This window comes from Tiliqua scincoides, chromosome 2 (assembly GCF_035046505.1).
Source record: "Tiliqua scincoides isolate rTilSci1 chromosome 2, rTilSci1.hap2, whole genome shotgun sequence".
In the NCBI taxonomy this organism is placed as follows: domain Eukaryota; kingdom Metazoa; phylum Chordata; class Lepidosauria; order Squamata; family Scincidae; genus Tiliqua; species Tiliqua scincoides.
Genome location: NC_089822.1, coordinates 21,604,136 through 21,623,267, shown reverse-complemented (window position 1 = coordinate 21,623,267; position 19,132 = coordinate 21,604,136). Strand labels below are relative to the sequence as shown.

Genomic DNA, 19,132 nt, shown 5'->3' with positions numbered 1-19,132 from the left:
AACTTCCCTTTCTGGTCACTTGCAGTCTATTCCTACTGACAACAGGTAACCAGGCAAGTAGGTATTTTCAAAACTGGTTTAGACCAACTTTTTGTTGGAACCTTGCCAGTGCTAGTTTTCAAAGAGTTTGCTTTTAAAGTGGAGTTAAATTTCATTTTATGATACAACTCAAGATGATTTTGAGGGTTTCTCAGCTGATCTCCTTTCAGGCCCTGCCCAGAGCTAGATTTGCTTGGTTTCAGCATTGTTGTTTCATCATGTGCCTTCAGGCTATTCCCTGAAACCAGAAATGAAGTTCTAAATGTTCTAGATACAGATTCAATTCTATCCAACTTTCCAGTGCAAATGCAACCACAATGAAGCTCTGAGGTAAGCAAACAAACATTGCTTTACCTTGAACAGGGCTCTGTGACTGCCCCCTCCCCAATTCAGTGCATTGGCATGGCTACCTCAGTGATTGAAAGTTGGACAGGTTTTGGCCCCAAAGCTCATTATCCTAAACCTAACCCGATCCTTTTTTAAAAAGCCGGTCTTGGTAACCCCATTAAACGCTCAAGAACTGAAGCTGATGTATAAGGAAAAATCCATTTTTTTTATTTTTTCACCCATAATTTATTTACAAATACACATTATAACTTTTATATACATTGCACATTTTATATACATTACATGGTAGAAAAGTACAAAACTATATATTTAAATGAATTTATATTTAACTCGCCATGTTTGAAAATATAAAATTGCCTCAGAAAAAAAGTATTATGAAAAGCAAGAAACTTGAACTGATAAAGCTTTGATATAATATTCTGTGAACACTTTGAATGAGAAACAAAAATAACTTTTAAGAAAATGTGGAACTGCAGGAACTTCTGCAAGGAAATATTCAATAAAAACATTGATGCATGTGACAATGTATTAAAAAAAATTATACTCTCATTGCATGTAGCCACATAGCTATGAACAGCCTTCATAATCCGATTTTCTTTGGGTCTAGGATTCTCACAGTACAGTAGAAATGTCCGGTACTTTGAGATCACCAAACATGACGTGATGTGGAGAAGAACAAAAACACAGGGGAAGAGGTTTCCTTAAAAATTGCCTCACTGCACCCCAAATATATAGTTAAGTATGTTTACAGCGCCTTTTGGTCAGTCAAGATTCCTTGTAAACAAATACCCGCGGGATCGTGGATGTATGTACAGAACCGGCAAGAAGGAAATGTAATAAATAAAAAAATGAAACAGAAATTGACATGCAAAGTTTTGTTAAAGTGGAAAAGAGTTAACATCAGTGGAAACAAAGAAATGAGAGTTGTGATGGGGAGGGGAGTAAGCTCTAAGGAATGAATTTATAGTTTACAAGAAAAAAAGCTTTACTTTACAAGCAAGAGACCTCACAATAAATAACACTGCTCATCCCATAACGATTAAATTTCTTCCAAAAAAAGGTGTACAGTCAACCAGACATTTTTATGTATAAATTATAAACCATGACACAGTATAAATAAATGTCTACAAGACTCAACTATATGTATATTTTTTTTTCTTCGCCAAATAAATAAGCATACACTTATGTACAGTATGGACATTGTATTTCTTGCCCAATGGCTGATCCAACAGTGATGGAAGTTTTTACCACTCTAGAATGGAAGATATAGGAAAGCTGTAGTCCTGGTCATCCTCTTCGTCGTCTTCCTCAGGATCTTCATTAATGGCTAGATAGGAGAATACAGGGGAGCTGTTGTTTAAATATGGAAAACAACAGCGCAGAAGCAGCTCAGTGCATGTGTTCAAAGCCCCCTGCATAGCCATAAGAGAGTTGCATTTTTTAACCGTGGCTTGTGGTGAGATGCGCTTTGGCACCCGCTGTTATGCAATATGTCTGTGTGTCTGTGTGCATTTGTGTCTCTGCGTGTCTGCGTGCGTTACATAATCTATGAAGTCATAACTGCAGCAAGTTCTGAAGACTCAATGGCTCAGGTTTTATTGGCAGATTCCTGAAATTAGATAAAAAGTGCTCTTGTGTTCTAGGTTTTTAACTGCTTTCTTGAGTCCTGCATTCAGAGGCAACTGTGAGAAGACAGCAGCCCACATGGTTAAGCTAGTTTTGGGGAAGGGGAGGGTGCAATTAGGTTGTAGCCAAGTGTTAATCAAGCAAACAGCAAAGCACACTAGAACAAACAATATTAAGGGAGGGCAGAAAAACAGCTAGATAGATGCATTTAGGGCAACCCTCTGACAATTGCAGACCCTTTCCTACAATAAGAAAAGGCACCCGGAACGTCCACTGTTGACTATCTGTTGCGTCTTACCAAGCACAAGATGTCTGTATAATATATAAATCTTTCTTTCTCTCTCTCTTTCTAGGATCTCTCTTACAGGCAGTTCCCTTTTATGTTTAAAAGAGGCACCAGTCTTCACTATTCTAGGGAGTTTTGCCTTCAGAAGATTAAAGTTCCTGCAAGGTTAAAAATCTCACTTACAGTTGCAAGATCCTGAGTGCTTCACTTCCAAAAGCACACCCAAGGAACAGGCAGCCTCCTTCATGGCACACTCGCTTGGGTAAGTGGTGTTATCGCTGGCACAGACGGCTTCGTCCGATTTGCTTTCAGGGCATAGCTCATCACAAAGGGCACATCGTCCTCGGCCCACTTTAAAATCCCACAAACATTTCTTTCCAGTGCTGCATTGGATGTCTTCACAAGATTTTGCCTCTGCAAAAGATGTTCATTTTTTTTAAAGAAGGCAGTGATAAATCAAAGCACAACTTCTCTATAGATCAGTGATTCCCAAACTGTGAGCTATGGCTTCCTGGGAATCTGTGGAAACCAGCCAGGGAAGCTGCAGAATCCTTGCAAAATACCTGCACCCTTTACAAGGTTTAGGATTTTAGCCCTAATGGGAAGCCACAGCCAATGGTTCAGTAGGTCAAGGGAGCCATCAGTAGAAAACGTTTGGGAACCAATGCTATAGTACAACTCTTGAATGAATCTGCAATTCTTGCAGTGTGATGAATGGCTCTGGAACCTGGGCTCACCCTGCAGAAGATGGCAATTGGACTTAGGTACGCCTATGTCTTCTCCTGACTTTGTGGCAGAGGGTGGGCATGACCTTTGGCATGACCTATAAAGGCTGCTTGTGGAATTTAACTCAACAGGGAGGAAGGGTTTCAGTTAAAGGTCTTGGAGAGTATGACTGTAAGCTTTGAGGGCACAGGATAAAACAACCTCTCCTGTCAAGACCAATCTTTATGTTTGTCTTTGGGAGTGAGTTTAGTGGTCTATACAGGTCTTGAAACCTAAGTTCCAAAGGCCTTCTTTGATAAAACTGATTTAGCTGCACTTGCGCAACAAACAGTAGCCACCCCAGGAAAGTATCATCCCTATGGCTGCAAGAATACACACACATATTAACAAATATCTGGTGTGCTCTCTTGGGCATTTGGTGAGATACCGCTGTGAGATACAGGAAGCTGGACTAGATGGGACTATGGCCTGATCCAGTGGGGCTGTTCTTATGTTCTTAAACAAAAATGTAGGCATAGGGCTGGATACTGAACAGAATTCCTCTTCCTTGATCTTCGAAATGGTTTTCAAGATATTTCATAAGAGGGCAAATGGTACATCCAGTACTATCAGCAGAGCCATTCAAGGCTGAAGTCCTAAGCACACTTATTAGGAGTAAGTCCTAGTGAACTGGACTGCATTAGTCCTTGTGTAATACTCTAGGTCAGGAGCACTCTTTTAGGTGAGGAGTAGTGGACAACTGCCAATGTACCAGTTCCCACACAAGCTGCTGAGCCAACACTGGGCATGCAGACAGCTTCCACCATTGGCTCAATGTCATAAACTGGAAATTGCTGGTCCCAAGGATCTTGTACTTGATCTTTGAGACTAGAGTGCCCAGAACAGAGTGGAATCTCCAAGGAAATGGAAATGGTGGAGAAAAGGAAAAGGCTGTAGTTAAGTGTTAAGCACTTATTTTGTATGTAAACAGTTCCAAACTCAATCCCAGGCTCCTTCAGCTAGGACTGGGAAAGACCTCTGTCTGAAATCATGGATAATGGCTGCCAGCCAGTAGACAGTCCTGAGCAAGATGGACAAAGGGTTTGACTCTATAAAAGGCAGCCACCTATGAAAGAAATATATTGCTTTATTTTTTTTGGGGGGGGGGGAAGCTTCTGGACCCTAGAAGGATCTAATTAGCTCCCTCTTTTCTAAACAGCAGAAGGACTACAGACCACAGTCTAGAGCTGCAATTTTCAGCCACTGTGCCATGGCACATTGGTGTACCATGGATGGTCCACAGGTGTTTTGTGGGACTTTGGGGAGGGTAGTTTATTAGTAGGGTAAGTGGAGGATTTGAGCCCCCTACCAGCAGCATAGTGTGCCTGGTCAATATTCAAAAAACCGATGGTGTGCCTTGACAATTTTAGTGCTTTGTCAGTGTGCTGTGACATGAAAAAGGCCAAAAATCACTGGACTAGAGTAATGAATGACTACACCTGCATGTTCAGCAGGGTACGTCATGTGGCAACCCATTTATGAAACATAGAGAAGTTGCAAAAACAGTGTGTGAGCTAGATATCAGTGCTTTCTCTCTCACTTCTGTTATCATGTTAGCATAGCAAAGACTGCGCTATTGGCAATGACAGCTTTTGTCACTGTACAGAACTTGAATACATTTGAACTTTGCACTGAAATGTCACAAGCTGGACCTCTTCCATATTCTACTGTTTACAAGCCTCCTCTATACCCTGTATGGCAATATCTGCCAATGAATTCATTCTGCCATTTCATGCATTTGATGAAGTGGGTTCTAGTGCACAAGCATTTATAATACAAAAGATGTATTGGTCAGTGGCGGTCCTGGCAGGTTGGGGGGGGGGCAAAAATCCCAGGTGCCATGCCTGTGGGCCCTGTGGGACGGCACTGCTGTCTGCCATGGCCCCGTCTCCACCCGCTGCACTGCTGCTACCACTTCTATCTGCCCTCAGGAGCCATCCTACTGTGACTGCGGGCACTCACAAAGTGTGAACATGTCTTTGAAGTTCTAGTATCCTAAAGTATCAGAGGTTCCAGCGGGAATTGGGCCAACGGTTAATCATTGAGACTCAACTGGATTCAACGGGAAGATTAAAACATGGGTTTTTTTTAATTCTAGGAATGCATTCCTAGTTTAAAAATAATTTTCTTAAGCTATAGTATTTTTTTTTTTCTGCTGGAAGTTGGTTTTGGTGTGGTAGATGAAAAATGGAATGTGTTGTGCAAGGGTTATGATAATTCTTCTCTACTTTAAATTTTTGGGTCAAAAGTGGCAATTTAGGTAAAGTACAATTTCTCCCCAAATTCACTTTTGCTAATCCTGTTCTTCTAGCTGCTGTCTCTTTGACGCCCCCCCCTCCAGATGTTTATTTCTGAATTAGTTAAGTGGGTGATCTTACCCAATCAAGTAGTGAACAGGCTGACATCAAAACCCTACATAGTCAATCAGTTTGTGCTGCATAATGACCCCCCTGAGGACAAGTAAGAGCAACAGAGTGAAATTTTCTTTTCACTTTCCCTTAAAGCAAGGGACAATTTAAATCAATCTTGGTGCAAGGAGTTCCAAAAACCTGGGTCATTTTTCAACCCTGGTAAAAATATTTTGAAAAACACCTTGTATGTTAAGCTTAGTTCTAGTTAACTTGAGCACCTTTTCATACAACCCTGTTCTAGGTTGATTCCACTGTGCATCATTAAGATTTCATCATTAAAATTGCATTGGATGGGGGAGAATGGGGGGGGGGGCAACAGAAGCACAAGCTTTTGTTTTGAGATCATGTTCCCTTTTTCTTGCAGAAATTTTCTCATTAGCCTGGGAGAAGTCTGACAAATCTGTCCTGGAAAGAAGCTGGGATATCTAATCATACGTTCTAGTTGTATTCCCTCCTTTCTCCAAGGAGCTCAGAGTGACTTTTTAGACCTAGTTCACACAAGCAGCAAAGTCATAAATCTAAGTCTGTACTGGTTTAATAGTGGGATTTATTCCCAGGAAAGTCTGTGTAAGATTGCAGCCCCCAGGTCTACCCTTTCTTTGGACACTCAGTTTTCTCAGTATGTATATTTTGTTTTAATGAATTAGCCCATATCTGCAGGCTAAAGTGGCATAATTCTGGCACAGTTGACCACCACATCTGCTGTCTGTGAGAAATGGTTCTTAAAATCACCATAAATGTATCAGGTTAGGCTGAATAAATGTGACTTCCACAAAGTGAATCATGAGCTTCATAGCTGAACAGAGATTTGAATGTGTTTCTCTTATTTAAATCTAGACATCAACATCATGCAGTGTTGGGGGAAGAGGTCTGCAGGGAAATGTGGGAGAGGAGAGCTAACCATCCGAGCCAAATAAGTTCACATCTATAATGCTTCATATCTGAGACGAGCAACATAGGCTGACCAAATTTGAATTTCTGAGCCTAGAAATACAAATTTCAGCAGTATCACTGGTCAAAGTGTGTGTGTGTGTGTGTGTGTGTGTGTAATTGTTTGCAATTCTATGCCAATAAAGGTCTTATGTATGTATGTTTGCAATCGCTTGTACTTCCATTTCCTTCTCTTCAACTGTAGGTTGATTGTATTGCAATGCATGTTGTCACACAATTAAAGTTAGGGTGCAATCCTAACCAACCTTCCAGCACTGACGTAGCTGTGCTAATGTGATGTGCACTGCATCCTGCAGTGGGGAGGCAGTCAAGGAGGCCGCCTCAAGCTAAGGGCATGTTTGTTACCTTACTTTGGGACTGCACTGCTGCTAGGTCAGTGCTGGAAAGTTGGTTAGGATTGCGCCCTTAGTTGATTAATTGATTAACAGTGCAATGCTATGCATTTCTGCTCAGAAGTCCCATTGTGTTCAGTGGGTCTTATTTCCAGGACAGTGGGCATAGGATTACAGCCTAAATCTGCATATATTTTCATATAAAAAGAATCATTCCAAAGAAAAAAGCATATTTTGATTTTAGATTATGCACTTATGTTTCTCTTAGAAGAGACATTCCCTGTTCTCTCATACACAGAAGGGAATGCCCTATCTAAAATGAGCCTTGTCACCTGCAGTTTATATAAGCATTTGCATTAAAAATAGTTTCTAAGGGATGTTTAGGTCTGCTGCCTTATTACTTGGGGAAAACTTTTTGGAACCCAATCCTGAGCTCGGTGTGCCAGTGCGCTGGCACACACCATCACAAATGTGCCATAAAACACGTTTGTCAGGGTTAGCGCCGGCCAAGCACTGGAGCTGGCTCAGCATGAGCCCATAATGGGCCAGCACCAGTGGGAGGCCAATATTCTGCCACCTAGTGGTCACCCGGACCACCTGGAGGTGGAGAGGTGAGTGTGGGGGGAGGCAGAGAGGACGTATTCTGTGGTGGGGGAGGTGGGGAAGGGTGGACAGAGGGTGGGTAGGAGGCGTTCTGTGGCGGGGAGGGAGCAGGGAGGGAGGGGTGTGGGACTGATCGAGCTCTGCTCCACTGGATCCAGAGCCCCATTTTGGACTACGCCGTCTGACATGGGACTCTTCTATTCTGCGCCAGCTAGAGAGTGGCTGCAGAATTGAGTAGCTTCTGCCATGCTACTTCCCTTATTTGGGGGAAGGGGATGAAAGTCTCCTTCTCCTGAGGAGGCTGCGGCAGCTTCCTGGGGTTCATTGGATGCTGCGGCTGCCATTTTGGTGCCACAGCAGTCTCGCACGCTGGGCAGCTCAGGATTGGACTACCCATCAGCCATGATGTTTTAATCAGTCAATGTAATGACAAATTGACAGGCTGTGGTTCTATAACACTTTCCTGGAAGTAAATCTCATTGAACACAGTGGGAGTTACTTCTGAGGAGACATGCATAGGGTTATGCTGTAAATGTTGTAGCTCTATTTGTAATGCCTTATTTTAATCTCTCCGTTATGTGGTACACATAGAGAGGTTGGCTGAAGTCACATTTCTGCCATGGACTCATCTTATGGTTTAGATCGAGTTTCAACTTTAGTTCCACATCTCTGAGACAGAAGTAATAATGGCCTACCTCTCATCATTGTTGGAACCAACATAAGAAAGTTAGGAAAGCCCCTTGCTAATTAAAATATTAAATGATAATAACAAAGGTAGTGTCACTTCCTTGTTGTATGTAACACCAATTAACTAAAAGGCATGCATAAGTTTCCTCTTGCTCCAGCACCTGGCCTACTCACTTTGGGGAAGGGGAATTTCCCTTAGCATTTACTCTGTATTCTCTCAACTGATGCCACCCATAGTTCAGACAGGCTTCAGGCAGAGCCGTTTGTCTTTCCTATTCTGCTGGCCAATCACCTGGTTTACACTACCAGTTGATTCACTACGTGGTAGGAAACAGATCAACATCCCGTGGAAGGGCTGCCCCTAGCCCATATAGTGCCTCTGTGTATAGCAGAAAAAGGCACCCCTTCGTCCCTGCTGGAAGTGACATTCTGCCAGCATTCCTCATCCTCCCTATGTGAATGACACCCGCTTAGATGTGGCACCATTGTGCAGCGCACAACCTGCACGACTATACACAGTGGCCCTGCCCCCTAAGTACCAATTCTACCATGCTGGCTTCTACGATCTATTTCTGGGTGGCCCAGATTCCCAGAAATAGCCTCTCTCCTTTTAGGACAGTTTCGTTGACCTGTAGGTGATTGACTTAAGTGTGCCCCTATTCATTACAAAAAGGAAGTGACTCTCTAAGCCTTGCTGTTGCAGAGGTCAGTTTCCCACTTAGTTGACTGATGGCTCTTGCAAGGATCATCCTGGCAGGGTGAGTACTTGTGCTATTTGCCACTCCACACTCTGGAAATGTTCCCCACAAAACAAAGTGTTGTCTAATGATGGTAGTTAACAACAGGAAAAACATGTATAGAGCATTTCTGGAGTGTCCAAGTTTCTTCACAGACACAATCTCAATATTATTCTACAAAATAATTAGCAAGTTGCCTCCACTCTATAATTGTCTCTACTCCACAGTTTGCCCTGAGATGGGCTGACCTGGATGACACCTGAGCAGGCACATGTTCCTAAACCTCAATTTGTCAAGATAATGTTTAGAGAGGAGAACCACTGGGGAGAGGCGGATCCACAGATGCAGACATTTCAATGAAAAATGGCCTGTGGGTATTTGCAGGGGAAAATCCAGCAAGGGAAGGATTAAACACTCCTGCCTGATGAACCTTCTCTGCAAGTGCCTTCTGGTATTGTGTGGTTGGGAGAGCCAGGATGTTATAGTGGTTTGGGAATTGGACAAACCTGGAATATCCAGATTCAAATTCCCACTCAGTCATGTAATTTCCTAGGTGACCTTGGGTCAGTCACTATGTTGTGAGGGGAGGTACTATATACCCCACCCTGAGCTCCTTGGAGGAAGGGTGGTATAAAATGTAAAAAATAAACTCTATGTTTCTCTCATAATGTCTTCTTCAGCCTTACAAGGCAGTGATTCCATGTCAGATGATGCAACTTCCTTCCTTCCAAGTAGGTGTGCAGCCCTCCCTTTAGAAATAGGCCCCACTCCATACATTCCTGTTCACCTTTTCTTCCCAGCCCAGCAAACTTACTGATGCATTTTCCCTCATAGGCCAGTCCAATGGATCTTCCCAGCAGGCAGGTCGCTTTCCTCAGGTGACAGGCACTTGCGTATGTTATTCCATCATTTCCGCAGAGATACTGTTCAGGGGAGGTAGGCTCCGGGCAAATCCGATTACAGGTCACACAGTTGGCGTTATTGTTTTGATCGACCACACATGTGGAGCTTCCTGGACATGGAACATCCCTACAGGTCTCTGAAGCAAAAGACAGGGGAACATGCAGTAAGTAAAGCAGTAAGCTCCACCAGCAGGTGGACAGAATAATGCATGATACAAATGACAACAACAAGCACTTAGCAGCCTTCTTCATTCCAAGGGAATGAACGAAGCAGATTAGGTGAACATATGTGGCTCTCAAATTATGTCTATACTAGCCACAGCAAAGGTGACACAATAGTTGTCAGGACTTCAAATAAGAAACATTTAATCTGCATCTTGCTGGTCCTCATGGTAAACTACACAGGGCTACAGTTAAAACAGGAAGTCTCACAGCATAGTGTCCGAACAATGGGTTACATGCATAAGTTCATAGATTCTGTCCCTAGTATAAAAGTTCCTTCACAATAGTTCCTTCACTCTCTGAGGACATTTAGACCTGGAATGTCAAACTCCTCTTATATAGAGGGGTAAATAACATTCAAGGTGCCTGGGAAGAGCTGGAAGTGACATCATTAAGCAGGTGATGTTGAGAACTAAGGCTGCAATCATAACCACACTTTCCTGAGAGTAAGCCCCATTGAAAAAATAGGACTTACTTCTGAGTAAACCTGGTTAGAATTGTGCCCTAAGTATGTTTTTCTCACTTAGGAACTCATTAGCTGCAAATGACAGAAGAGAAAATATGCAAATCTTGATCATATTTTCAAGAAACGGAAAAGCCCAATTAACATGCAGGCCATCCTTTCAGCAGTCCCACTTCTGTTGAGTCATCACTTCACAGGTCAGCAGCTGAGAGATGCTCTGCAAAATGATGCTTCAGCAAAAGTGGTGGTGCTGAAAGGGTGGTCCACATGATCTGGGATCTCACAGTGGGATCTCACATTGCCTCCGCAAATTCTCCCTTCTCCCTTTCTCACCCCTCTTGGCCTGCCTCTTCCCCCATCATGTTCCTTGCCTTCTGCGACCCCCTTATGTCTCTCCCAATGCCTAAGCAGAAGTGGTGGTGCTGAAAGGACAGTACTGGGAGACCCCAATTATCAGGAAGGCTACCCTTAGTAACACCTCAGCAGAAGTGACACTGCTGAAAGGTTGGCCTGCATGGTAATTGGGCTCTCCCAGCTCTGCCCTTTCAGCGGTGCTGCTTCTGCTGGCACATCACAGCTCAGCAGCTGAGAGCAGCCAATTATCACAGGGTAGATAAAGAGTGCCTGTGGGGCATATCTGGCCCATGGGCGTTATGTTTGACACTCCTGTTTTAGATTGTGATGGGTTCCTGACTTATCTACATCATTGCCATGTTTTATGTTCTAGACCTGCTTGCCTAGAAGTAAGCAACATCTACACATGATGCAAAATGAAGTGTCTATGAGATGGTAGTATTTTAAGGCGGTCAATTAATGTTCCGACTGGAAGTGAGCACCACATGTTTCCTTATACAGAAAAAAAAATTCTGCAAGTAAAACAAACAAAAAATTAGCACAAAAATGGAGCAGGCCAGGCTAGAACTTCCTCCATGCTTTATTTCCTCATCCTTTAGTCTTTAGAAAAGTTCATATATAAGAGAGTAATAAGAATAATGGCACCCTCTAGCAATAGTCTGAAGTAGTACAGCCTATGCTACCACCCCAGTGAGGTAGAGCAGGTCTAAACTCTATGGATGTCTATGTGTTTAGCATCATAATTGTATGTCAATCTTCTCATGTTAGTATTTAGAACACTTCATATTATTATTTGGGTACCTAATTTGTTCCCAAATCAGGGTCTGTAGTACCAGAAGGGCAGCCCAATCTCATAGGGCACTTATGACAGCCGATCTTCCAATCCATTGCCATAAGTACCAGCGCAGTGCTGCAAAAGGTGCGCTGTCATGCACTGTGGGCAGATGGCCGGAGGCCCTGTCCATATACCAACGGCCTACCTAGCCCAGCCCACACCAGAGCAGGTAAGGTGGTGGGGCAGGTTGTGGGTGGTTCAGAGGAGGACTGAGGCAGGGAACAGGCTGAGCAGGAGGCAGGAGGAGCGGATCTTGGCAGTACCAGCACATGCTGGGATCCTATCCCCATTTCCGAGCCGTAACCCATCTCCCGAGTCTCCTTGGAGTTATGTCAGCTAAACTGGTATAGGTCAAAGAAGACATATTAGTGGCCAGGCAGCCTACCAGGTGATAAGTAAAACTGTTTTTACTTACCTCTCCCAGTCATCTGATCACCCCACCATCACCATAGTAAGCAGAGTGCACCGTGGCAGTGTGACTGCATTCATAAATTGGTGGGGGATAAGGGATTGACAGGAAGTGCCAGGTCTTCCTATTCCATATATGCCTCCCCACCCATGATAGTGATCCAGCAGAGAGTAGCCTTGTGGTAAACCTACTTTTGCATTTGCCCTGATACTGGACTTCAAGTTCAGGTTGTTCTTTACATCTGGTTTTCAGAAGGGCACACTCATTCCTGTAGGTTTTCCCATCCAAGCCACACACTGGGCCCTTCCATGTGATATTAGAACAATCCGGAGCACAGACGCACCGAGGTTTATTCTTCTTGTTCATTTTGCATTTCTTCCCAGGCCCACAGTCCACGTTCTCACAGGTTTCTAAAGAGGAAATGGGAAGGCGAGGGGGTAATGGAAAGGAATGGAACAGAAGCCCAGAAATATTGCTTTAATAACATCCAGAGCCGCAATCACAACTTCAAAAGTGACAGGCAACATGCACTGGGTCTTGCCGACCCAGAAAATAAAGTTATCCCTGACCACCACCACCCAGCAAAACATTGTAAAGTACAATTAAAGCAAAATAAAATGAGATCTGCCCCTTTGCTGAGTTGAATTCTCCTATGTGATTAAGGGAGGGCACAATCCTAACCAACTTTCCAGCACTGGCATAGCTTTGCCAGTGTGGCATGTGCTGCAACCTGCAGTTGGGGGGGGGGCAGTCATGGAGGCCTCCTCAAGGTAAGACAATGTTTGTACCCTTACCATCGCCCTTATCTTGGTGCTGGAAAGTTAGTTAGGATTATGCCCTTAGAAGACTGTATATGCTTTTTTCAAAAATATGTAACTCCTTATATGTCCCTTATTTTGGTGCCACATATACAAGACGACATTCTTGTACTCCCCAGTTAATCAACTTGCAATAATGTTTCAATTTGGAGTAGAGATGCCAGAATAAAGTAAATCACATCCTGGTTCCATAGACAGAAGCATCAATGTACAATAGAACACTCCATAACTACACATTGAAATGTCACCCTTTTCTTACTTTGATTGTATGACAAGATGGCTACTAAGAAATGAGTATGGGCAAGTTGAGTGGGATGCATGTCTTTTTTTTTTTTTTTGTAAAACTGTTCCTGCTCTCCCAGCCCAACTTTACAGTATCTTCTCTGCTCACAGTCTGTTCTTGACATACCAGCTTTGTCAGCCAACATATTTCATTTTGAAGGTCCTTATACCAGAGTGTTCCCAAGGTCTGTATGAAAACCTTGGCTGCAATTCATAACTTTTTTTATTCTAAAGTAACCCTATTCAAGACACTTGGATCTCTCTAGAGTAAATGGGCTGAAGGCTGCATTCCACTTCTCCATTCTGTACAGCATGTGACACACTGTTAGTGCTTAAAAATGTTATAGGTAGTATAACTTATATAACCTCCCCCACCCTTAGAAACAGTACTCAGAATAAGAGTTTAAAACACACACACACACACACACACACAAACACACATGTATTCAGTAGATACAGTAGCAGAAGTAGAGTTGTCAACTCTTCTGACAGGACCCCAATTCACAAAGTATTTGTATGGCAAGCAGAACTTCATTCAAGCCCAGCACGAAGCTGCAATGTTAGGGCAAGCATCACCAGTTGAATTCTAACTTGGTGTTTGGCTGGTAAAGGCACAAAGGCCTTTGCAGGGAAAGAAGTGTTGCTAATCCTGCCAAAAAATATGGTAGTATAGAGTGCCTTTGAGTATGTGCAGAGTATCTTTTATCCCATATGTATAACTGTATTGCTTCCTGACACTTCTGGAGCTAGGAAGTAGAATTCTTAGAGCATAGCTTCAAAGCAGGCTTAAGCCCTTCCATCTCTCTTTTGAGAAATTTAACACACTTATAAGAAGAGTGAGGTGAAGGAAGTGCTTCCTTCTAAGAAAAAAAGAGAGGCTGTGTTGAAATCCATTCTCTGATCTGAAAGTCCTTCTGTCTAGTCTCTGCTGTGTGGAGACCCTGCAATCTAGATGAGAGGAAATGCACTCTGCGCTCTGCACCTGTTCATGGGTGCTCTGCTCTATTTTACTTCCTCTTTTGAGACTTTGAGGCTTTGAAAACAGAGTCATACACTTAGCTCTGGCCCCAGTGATTAAACTCTGAGTCGGGCACTTCTTCCTCCTTTAATGTGAGACCACCTTGGAATACCGGGTGCTGTAGGCTTATACCATACTCTTTTGAGACTGAAGGTTGCCAACCAACAACAACAACAACGAAAATTGGTGGCCAAGCCAGTGGTGTTGCTAAGAGGGTGCAGGGGGTAGCAATTGCACTGGGCAACAAGCTTTAGGGGGGCAACAACCTAAGCTTGACGCTAGCGGCCAAAAGTGTGAAAATCTTTGTATTTTCAAATAATTCCATCATGTGATACACCATTTGATGTGGAATCCAATGCAGAATGCATTGAAACAAACTGCGTCAAAGTATCTCTATATCAAAAGTTATCGCCAAATAAACAGAAAATAAAAACACAACTGTATTATGTAACATAACCTGGATTTTCTTAACTCAAAACTGATCAATGAGACAGATTGTTCCTAGAGTCAGTTAGGTGTTACTATGATATAGCAGGGAATCGATAAGGAATTGATATGGGGGGGGAAGACTTGGGGGAGGAGGCAGAGCAAGTGGGTGGCAAGTTGCTGAGGGAGGAGGTGGATTTCCCCCCATTTTCCCTTTTTTAAAAGCCCGGTGTGACGTCACTTCCGGGGCATCATTTTGAGCTTGGCACCAGGCTACATGATCATTAGCGACACCACTGGGCTGTACTGCGTGTACGCACAGTGCACTGTGCGTGTACTGCGTATGCAGAAGGTCCCAGGTTTAGTCTCTGGCACCTGCAGGGAGAGAAGCACCTCAAGTTGCATGGCTGGACCCGAGGAGAGCTTGGAGAGCTGCTGCCACCCCCAATCCCTGCTCGGGCAGGCTGGCACGCAGGTGTGACTCAGGTGAGTTGGGCTTCTTTGAAGGCAGGTTTCTCAGTCGTACCCACCTTTGCAGGGGATGCAGTTCGGGGCCCCCCCACTGAAAATCATCCACTTGAAAAGTACGTGGTCGCTGACGTCCTCCTCGGTCCACGAAGTGGTGAGCCTGCCCGTTTTACAGCACTCCTCTTTGCTCAGCCCATTCTTGTAGAGGACCTGGCAGCGGCCATTCCTGGCTTGCCGGAGCCAGCAATTCCCAGCTGCATTGAGATAGAGAGAGAGAGAGAGAGAGAGAGAGAGAGAGAGAGAGAGAGAGCCAGCCATATCAATGTCAGTTACCAGTGACCCAGACACAACACGTGCGGCTTCTCATTGACTTGCACCAGACTGTTTACTTTGTAGTCGTCCCATTTCATAACCTGAAGCGACTCTGCGGGAGCAGATGGAAGCGCACGTCCAGCAACCTGATAGTGGCGTAGCTAGAGGAGGGCAAAGCGCTAAGTTTGGCAGGGCCCCCCCCCCCCGCGGCATACATGCGGTCCCTCTCCCTCCCTTTGGGAACGTTCGCCTCCGTGGGGACGGGGAGGGCCCCTTGCACGCCGCGGGGAGGCTCCCTGCAAAACATAGTGCTTTTCCACCCTCTAGCTACGCCACTGCAACCTGATCAAACCAGTTTGACGCCTGATGACTCGACGGGGGGGGGAAAGTAGAGGAGCGGAATGGGGGGCGCGGGGTAGGCTTAACTGCACGTAACAAGGTTGGGGGGTCCAGTCAATCTGGCGTCATTTTTTAAAAAAAGGCAGACGCGCGTGAAAAAAAAAACTCCTGTGGGAGCCAAAACGACCGTGCGGCGTACTTTCCTGCCCCATCCGCCCATCCCACAAACTCAGCTTCTCTCTCGTAAAAGGGCAGATCTGTGCAACAAACTTTGGAGTGGGGGAAGAATTGTACTGCAGCCCCTTCCTCCCCCCCAAGAATCGCGTGGAGGGTGGATGAGCTAGTAGCCAAGCTCTTTCGAAGGCTGCAATCCAATCCACACTTACCAGAGAGTAAGCCCCATTGACTGTAATGGGGCTTACTTCTGAGGAGACCCTAGCATCGGGGCTCCAGTTCCCCAAGTGGAGAACTGGCTTGTGGTGGACTGGTGAGCAAACCGCGCGCGGGCAGACGCAGCCTCGGTAGGCAGACGCAGGAGGAGGGAGCCAGACAAGTTTACACGGGCTTAGTAGTAGGGAGAAGCCACCGTGTGTTTGGAACCGCATGGATCAGACGCACGCACGCCCCGCCAGCCTTGAGTCTGTCTGCCGGGGATGGAGCCCAGCCAAGAGCCCTGATCTGAGCTGTGTGCCGGGGGCTGTGTTGTGTTCTTTGAGCCGGGGTCACCTGGTTGGGGTGACTGATCAATGGGACTCCTCCAGCCACCCAGTGCCAAGCGATCCTGGCGCTTTACAACCACGAGAATGTTGCCAAGGAGTGGAGCCACACAGGGAAAGAAAATTACTCCCCCCCCCTCACCCCAGTATGAAGCCTCATGATAATAAAGGTCGTAGCAATAGATCAGGAGGGTCTTTTTCGATTCCGGCCACCCCAGAGCATGGGAGACACTGAGACATCGCAATGACTCACATAAACAGCAGTGAACGACCCGGGCGGAGACTGTGGAGGTCTCTAAACTTGTTGGGGCGGAAGTGGGCAGAGGGTGATCTGAGCTGCAGAAATGCAGATTGGGTCCAAAGCACTGTAGCCCTTTCGGGTGGAGAAGGAGCAACCCCCCAAACTTCATTCCCAGCATGGAGGAGAATGGAAGGGGAGGAGGGCGGGCGGGAACACAAAGAGGATTTGAAACTTAAGCAGAACTCCAAGGAAAGGGCTGGAGAGTTTTCCTGCAGAAGCGCGAGCCCCCAAACCGCGATCCCTCGCCCTCCTGGGCCGGCCATTCCTACATGGGCGATCTGAGTTGAGCACATCCCGCACACGTGGCCCAGAGCGATGGTCAGCGGTAGGCGCACCGGGCAAAAGTCCTGAGCTGGTGCCGCTGCTCATCCAGGCAGCGGGGTGGCAGGAATGCCAGGTTGGGGTGGAAGGCGGTGATGAAGAAGAGGGAGGGGGGCGAGAGAAATTTCAGTGATGGGGATGATCTGCCCAGCGCCCTGCACAACCCGACCCAGCAGGTCTTCTGTCCGTAAAAAGGGGACCCGTGCAGAGCGATCCTAAGTGGGATTACTCTAAAGTAAGTCCCCACTGAGCGCGGTGGGACTCGCGCCTAAGCCCTGAGTCCAAGTCATCAGAAGGTGTCTTTGGAGGGGGGAAGTTTGGAGGAGACAGACAGACAGACAGACAGACAGACACGTAAAGGCACATCTGCACATAAAGAGGTAAATGGCATCTTACCCTGCGCTGTCTGATCTTCCATGAAGTGGCAGAAAAGCACCAGGAGTAAAACCATGCCCGGGAAGAGTCTCTGATTTAACATCCTTCGTGATTCCCCCCCCAGTGGAAGAAAGAGAAGGCACCCAAGCTCCACTGGCAGGCAGTAGTAGGGCGAGGGCAGCGAAAGAGCACGCCAGGCAGGCAGCCCTGCTTATGATCGCTCTATTGAATGAACGTCAGACTCTGAATGCAGTCTTTTAAATCTATAAGGGGGTCTGTCTGCGGTGGGCGGTCTCCTAATGTGTGTGTGTGTGTGTGTGTGTTCAGGGGCTGGGGGGTGGGGAAATTTAAAAAGTTCACTGTGAATCAGATGACATTTTCCACCTTCTGGAAACCCTTTTTTTTTTTTTTAAAGGGGGGGGGGGTTGCGCGCGCTCCCGGGCTCGCACACGCAGGCACCGACGCTGGGATCAAACCTGCCCGAGGGCATCGCCGCAGCTCCTGCGCTGGGGAAGGAGGGTTGGCTTTTGGGGTGTGTGTGCTTTGAAGTCCACCGCACAGGCTCGCAGCCGCCAGTCGAAAGAGGGGCAAGGGAAGGAGAGCCGCTTGGTGGCGTAGCTAGGGGGGCAACGCGCTAAGTTTCGCAAGGAGCCTCCCGGCGGAGTGCAAACGGTCCTTCCCCCTCCCCTTCGGACGGGGGTAGCAAAACGGAGGCGAATGCCGCTTGCACGCTGCGGGGAGGCTCCCTGCAGAACTTAGTGCTTTGCCCCCCTCGAGCTACGCCACTGGGGCCACTTGAGCCACTGGCACCCAGGAGCACAAGGCACTCCCTGGAGGGCTGCCTAGCCAGCCTACGACCACCTTCCTCGTGCCGAGAGACCCCAGCCCGCCTCCCCACTGCCCTGGCCCCCTCCCAACTGCCTGGGTAAAGCGGGGCTACGTTTCTCCCCCTCTTTCTGATGGAGTTTGGAAAGGTGGGTGCTGGGACGCTCCCTGAACGCGGCTGAAGCCTCCTCCCGGACCAGGCACAGGGCATCAGCGGTCCCCCTCCCTCCCCTCGTCTCCCCACTGCCAGCCCCGCTCCTCGCCCGCCCCAGATGTGGCGGCTACTCATAAATCTGCAGCCCTCACACCTCCGATCAGTAGTGAAGTGTCGGACGCGCGAACATCCACCTCACTGGGACCTGTCAGGAACATTTCAAAGTTTAATGCCCGCTCTCTGGCCCGAGTGTGAGTCTTTGCACCTGGGGGGCGTCTCGAGCAGTGGCGTAGGCGGAGGGGGCGAAGTGCTCGGTTTTGCAAGGGATCCTCCCGGCGGCGAGCAAGCGGCCCTTCCCCTTGGGAGCCATTCTCAACGGAGGCATGGGGGAGGGACCCTTGCACGCCGGAGGGGTGGCTCCCTGCAAAACTTAGTGCTTTGCCCCCCTCTAGCTACGCCACCGGTCTGGAGAATTGCGTGTGGGATGGGAGGTGGGGAGGAAGGCGAGGGAGGCGACGTAGGCGGTCCCCCCCCCCCAAGAATCAAACTCAGCATCCTCTCCGAGGAAGGGCAGCGATTGCAACACGCTTAATGAACTTCTCTGTTCTGCCGCGCGAGTGGATGAGGCTGCACTGCCTGGCCTCCTCCTCCTCTTCCTCCTCCTCTTTCAAGAGAGTTGGCCCGGCTCATTTAGAACATTTCTTGGCACCGCTCAATGAAACTGAGTAGGCGATATTTCCTTTTCTACAAAACGATTACTTAACGGAAAGAAAAAAACAAAACTGGGGAGTGTTGATTCAAAAAGCC

At 46.6% G+C, this 19,132-nt stretch overlaps 1 protein-coding gene across 1 annotated transcript; it reads right to left on the bottom strand.

The window, feature by feature from the left end:
- Positions 1 to 1,631: 1,631 nt before the first annotated feature.
- Positions 1,632 to 17,449, bottom strand: FST (follistatin). Its single transcript, XM_066617643.1, has 6 exons — positions 17,368 to 17,449; positions 15,045 to 15,236; positions 12,162 to 12,380; positions 9,600 to 9,824; positions 2,483 to 2,713; positions 1,632 to 1,714 (listed from the first exon to the last, which is right to left on the bottom strand). Exons 1-6 carry the CDS (start codon positions 17,447 to 17,449, stop codon positions 1,632 to 1,634), a joined length of 1,032 nt encoding a protein of 343 aa, XP_066473740.1.
- Positions 17,450 to 19,132: the final 1,683 nt, after the last annotated feature.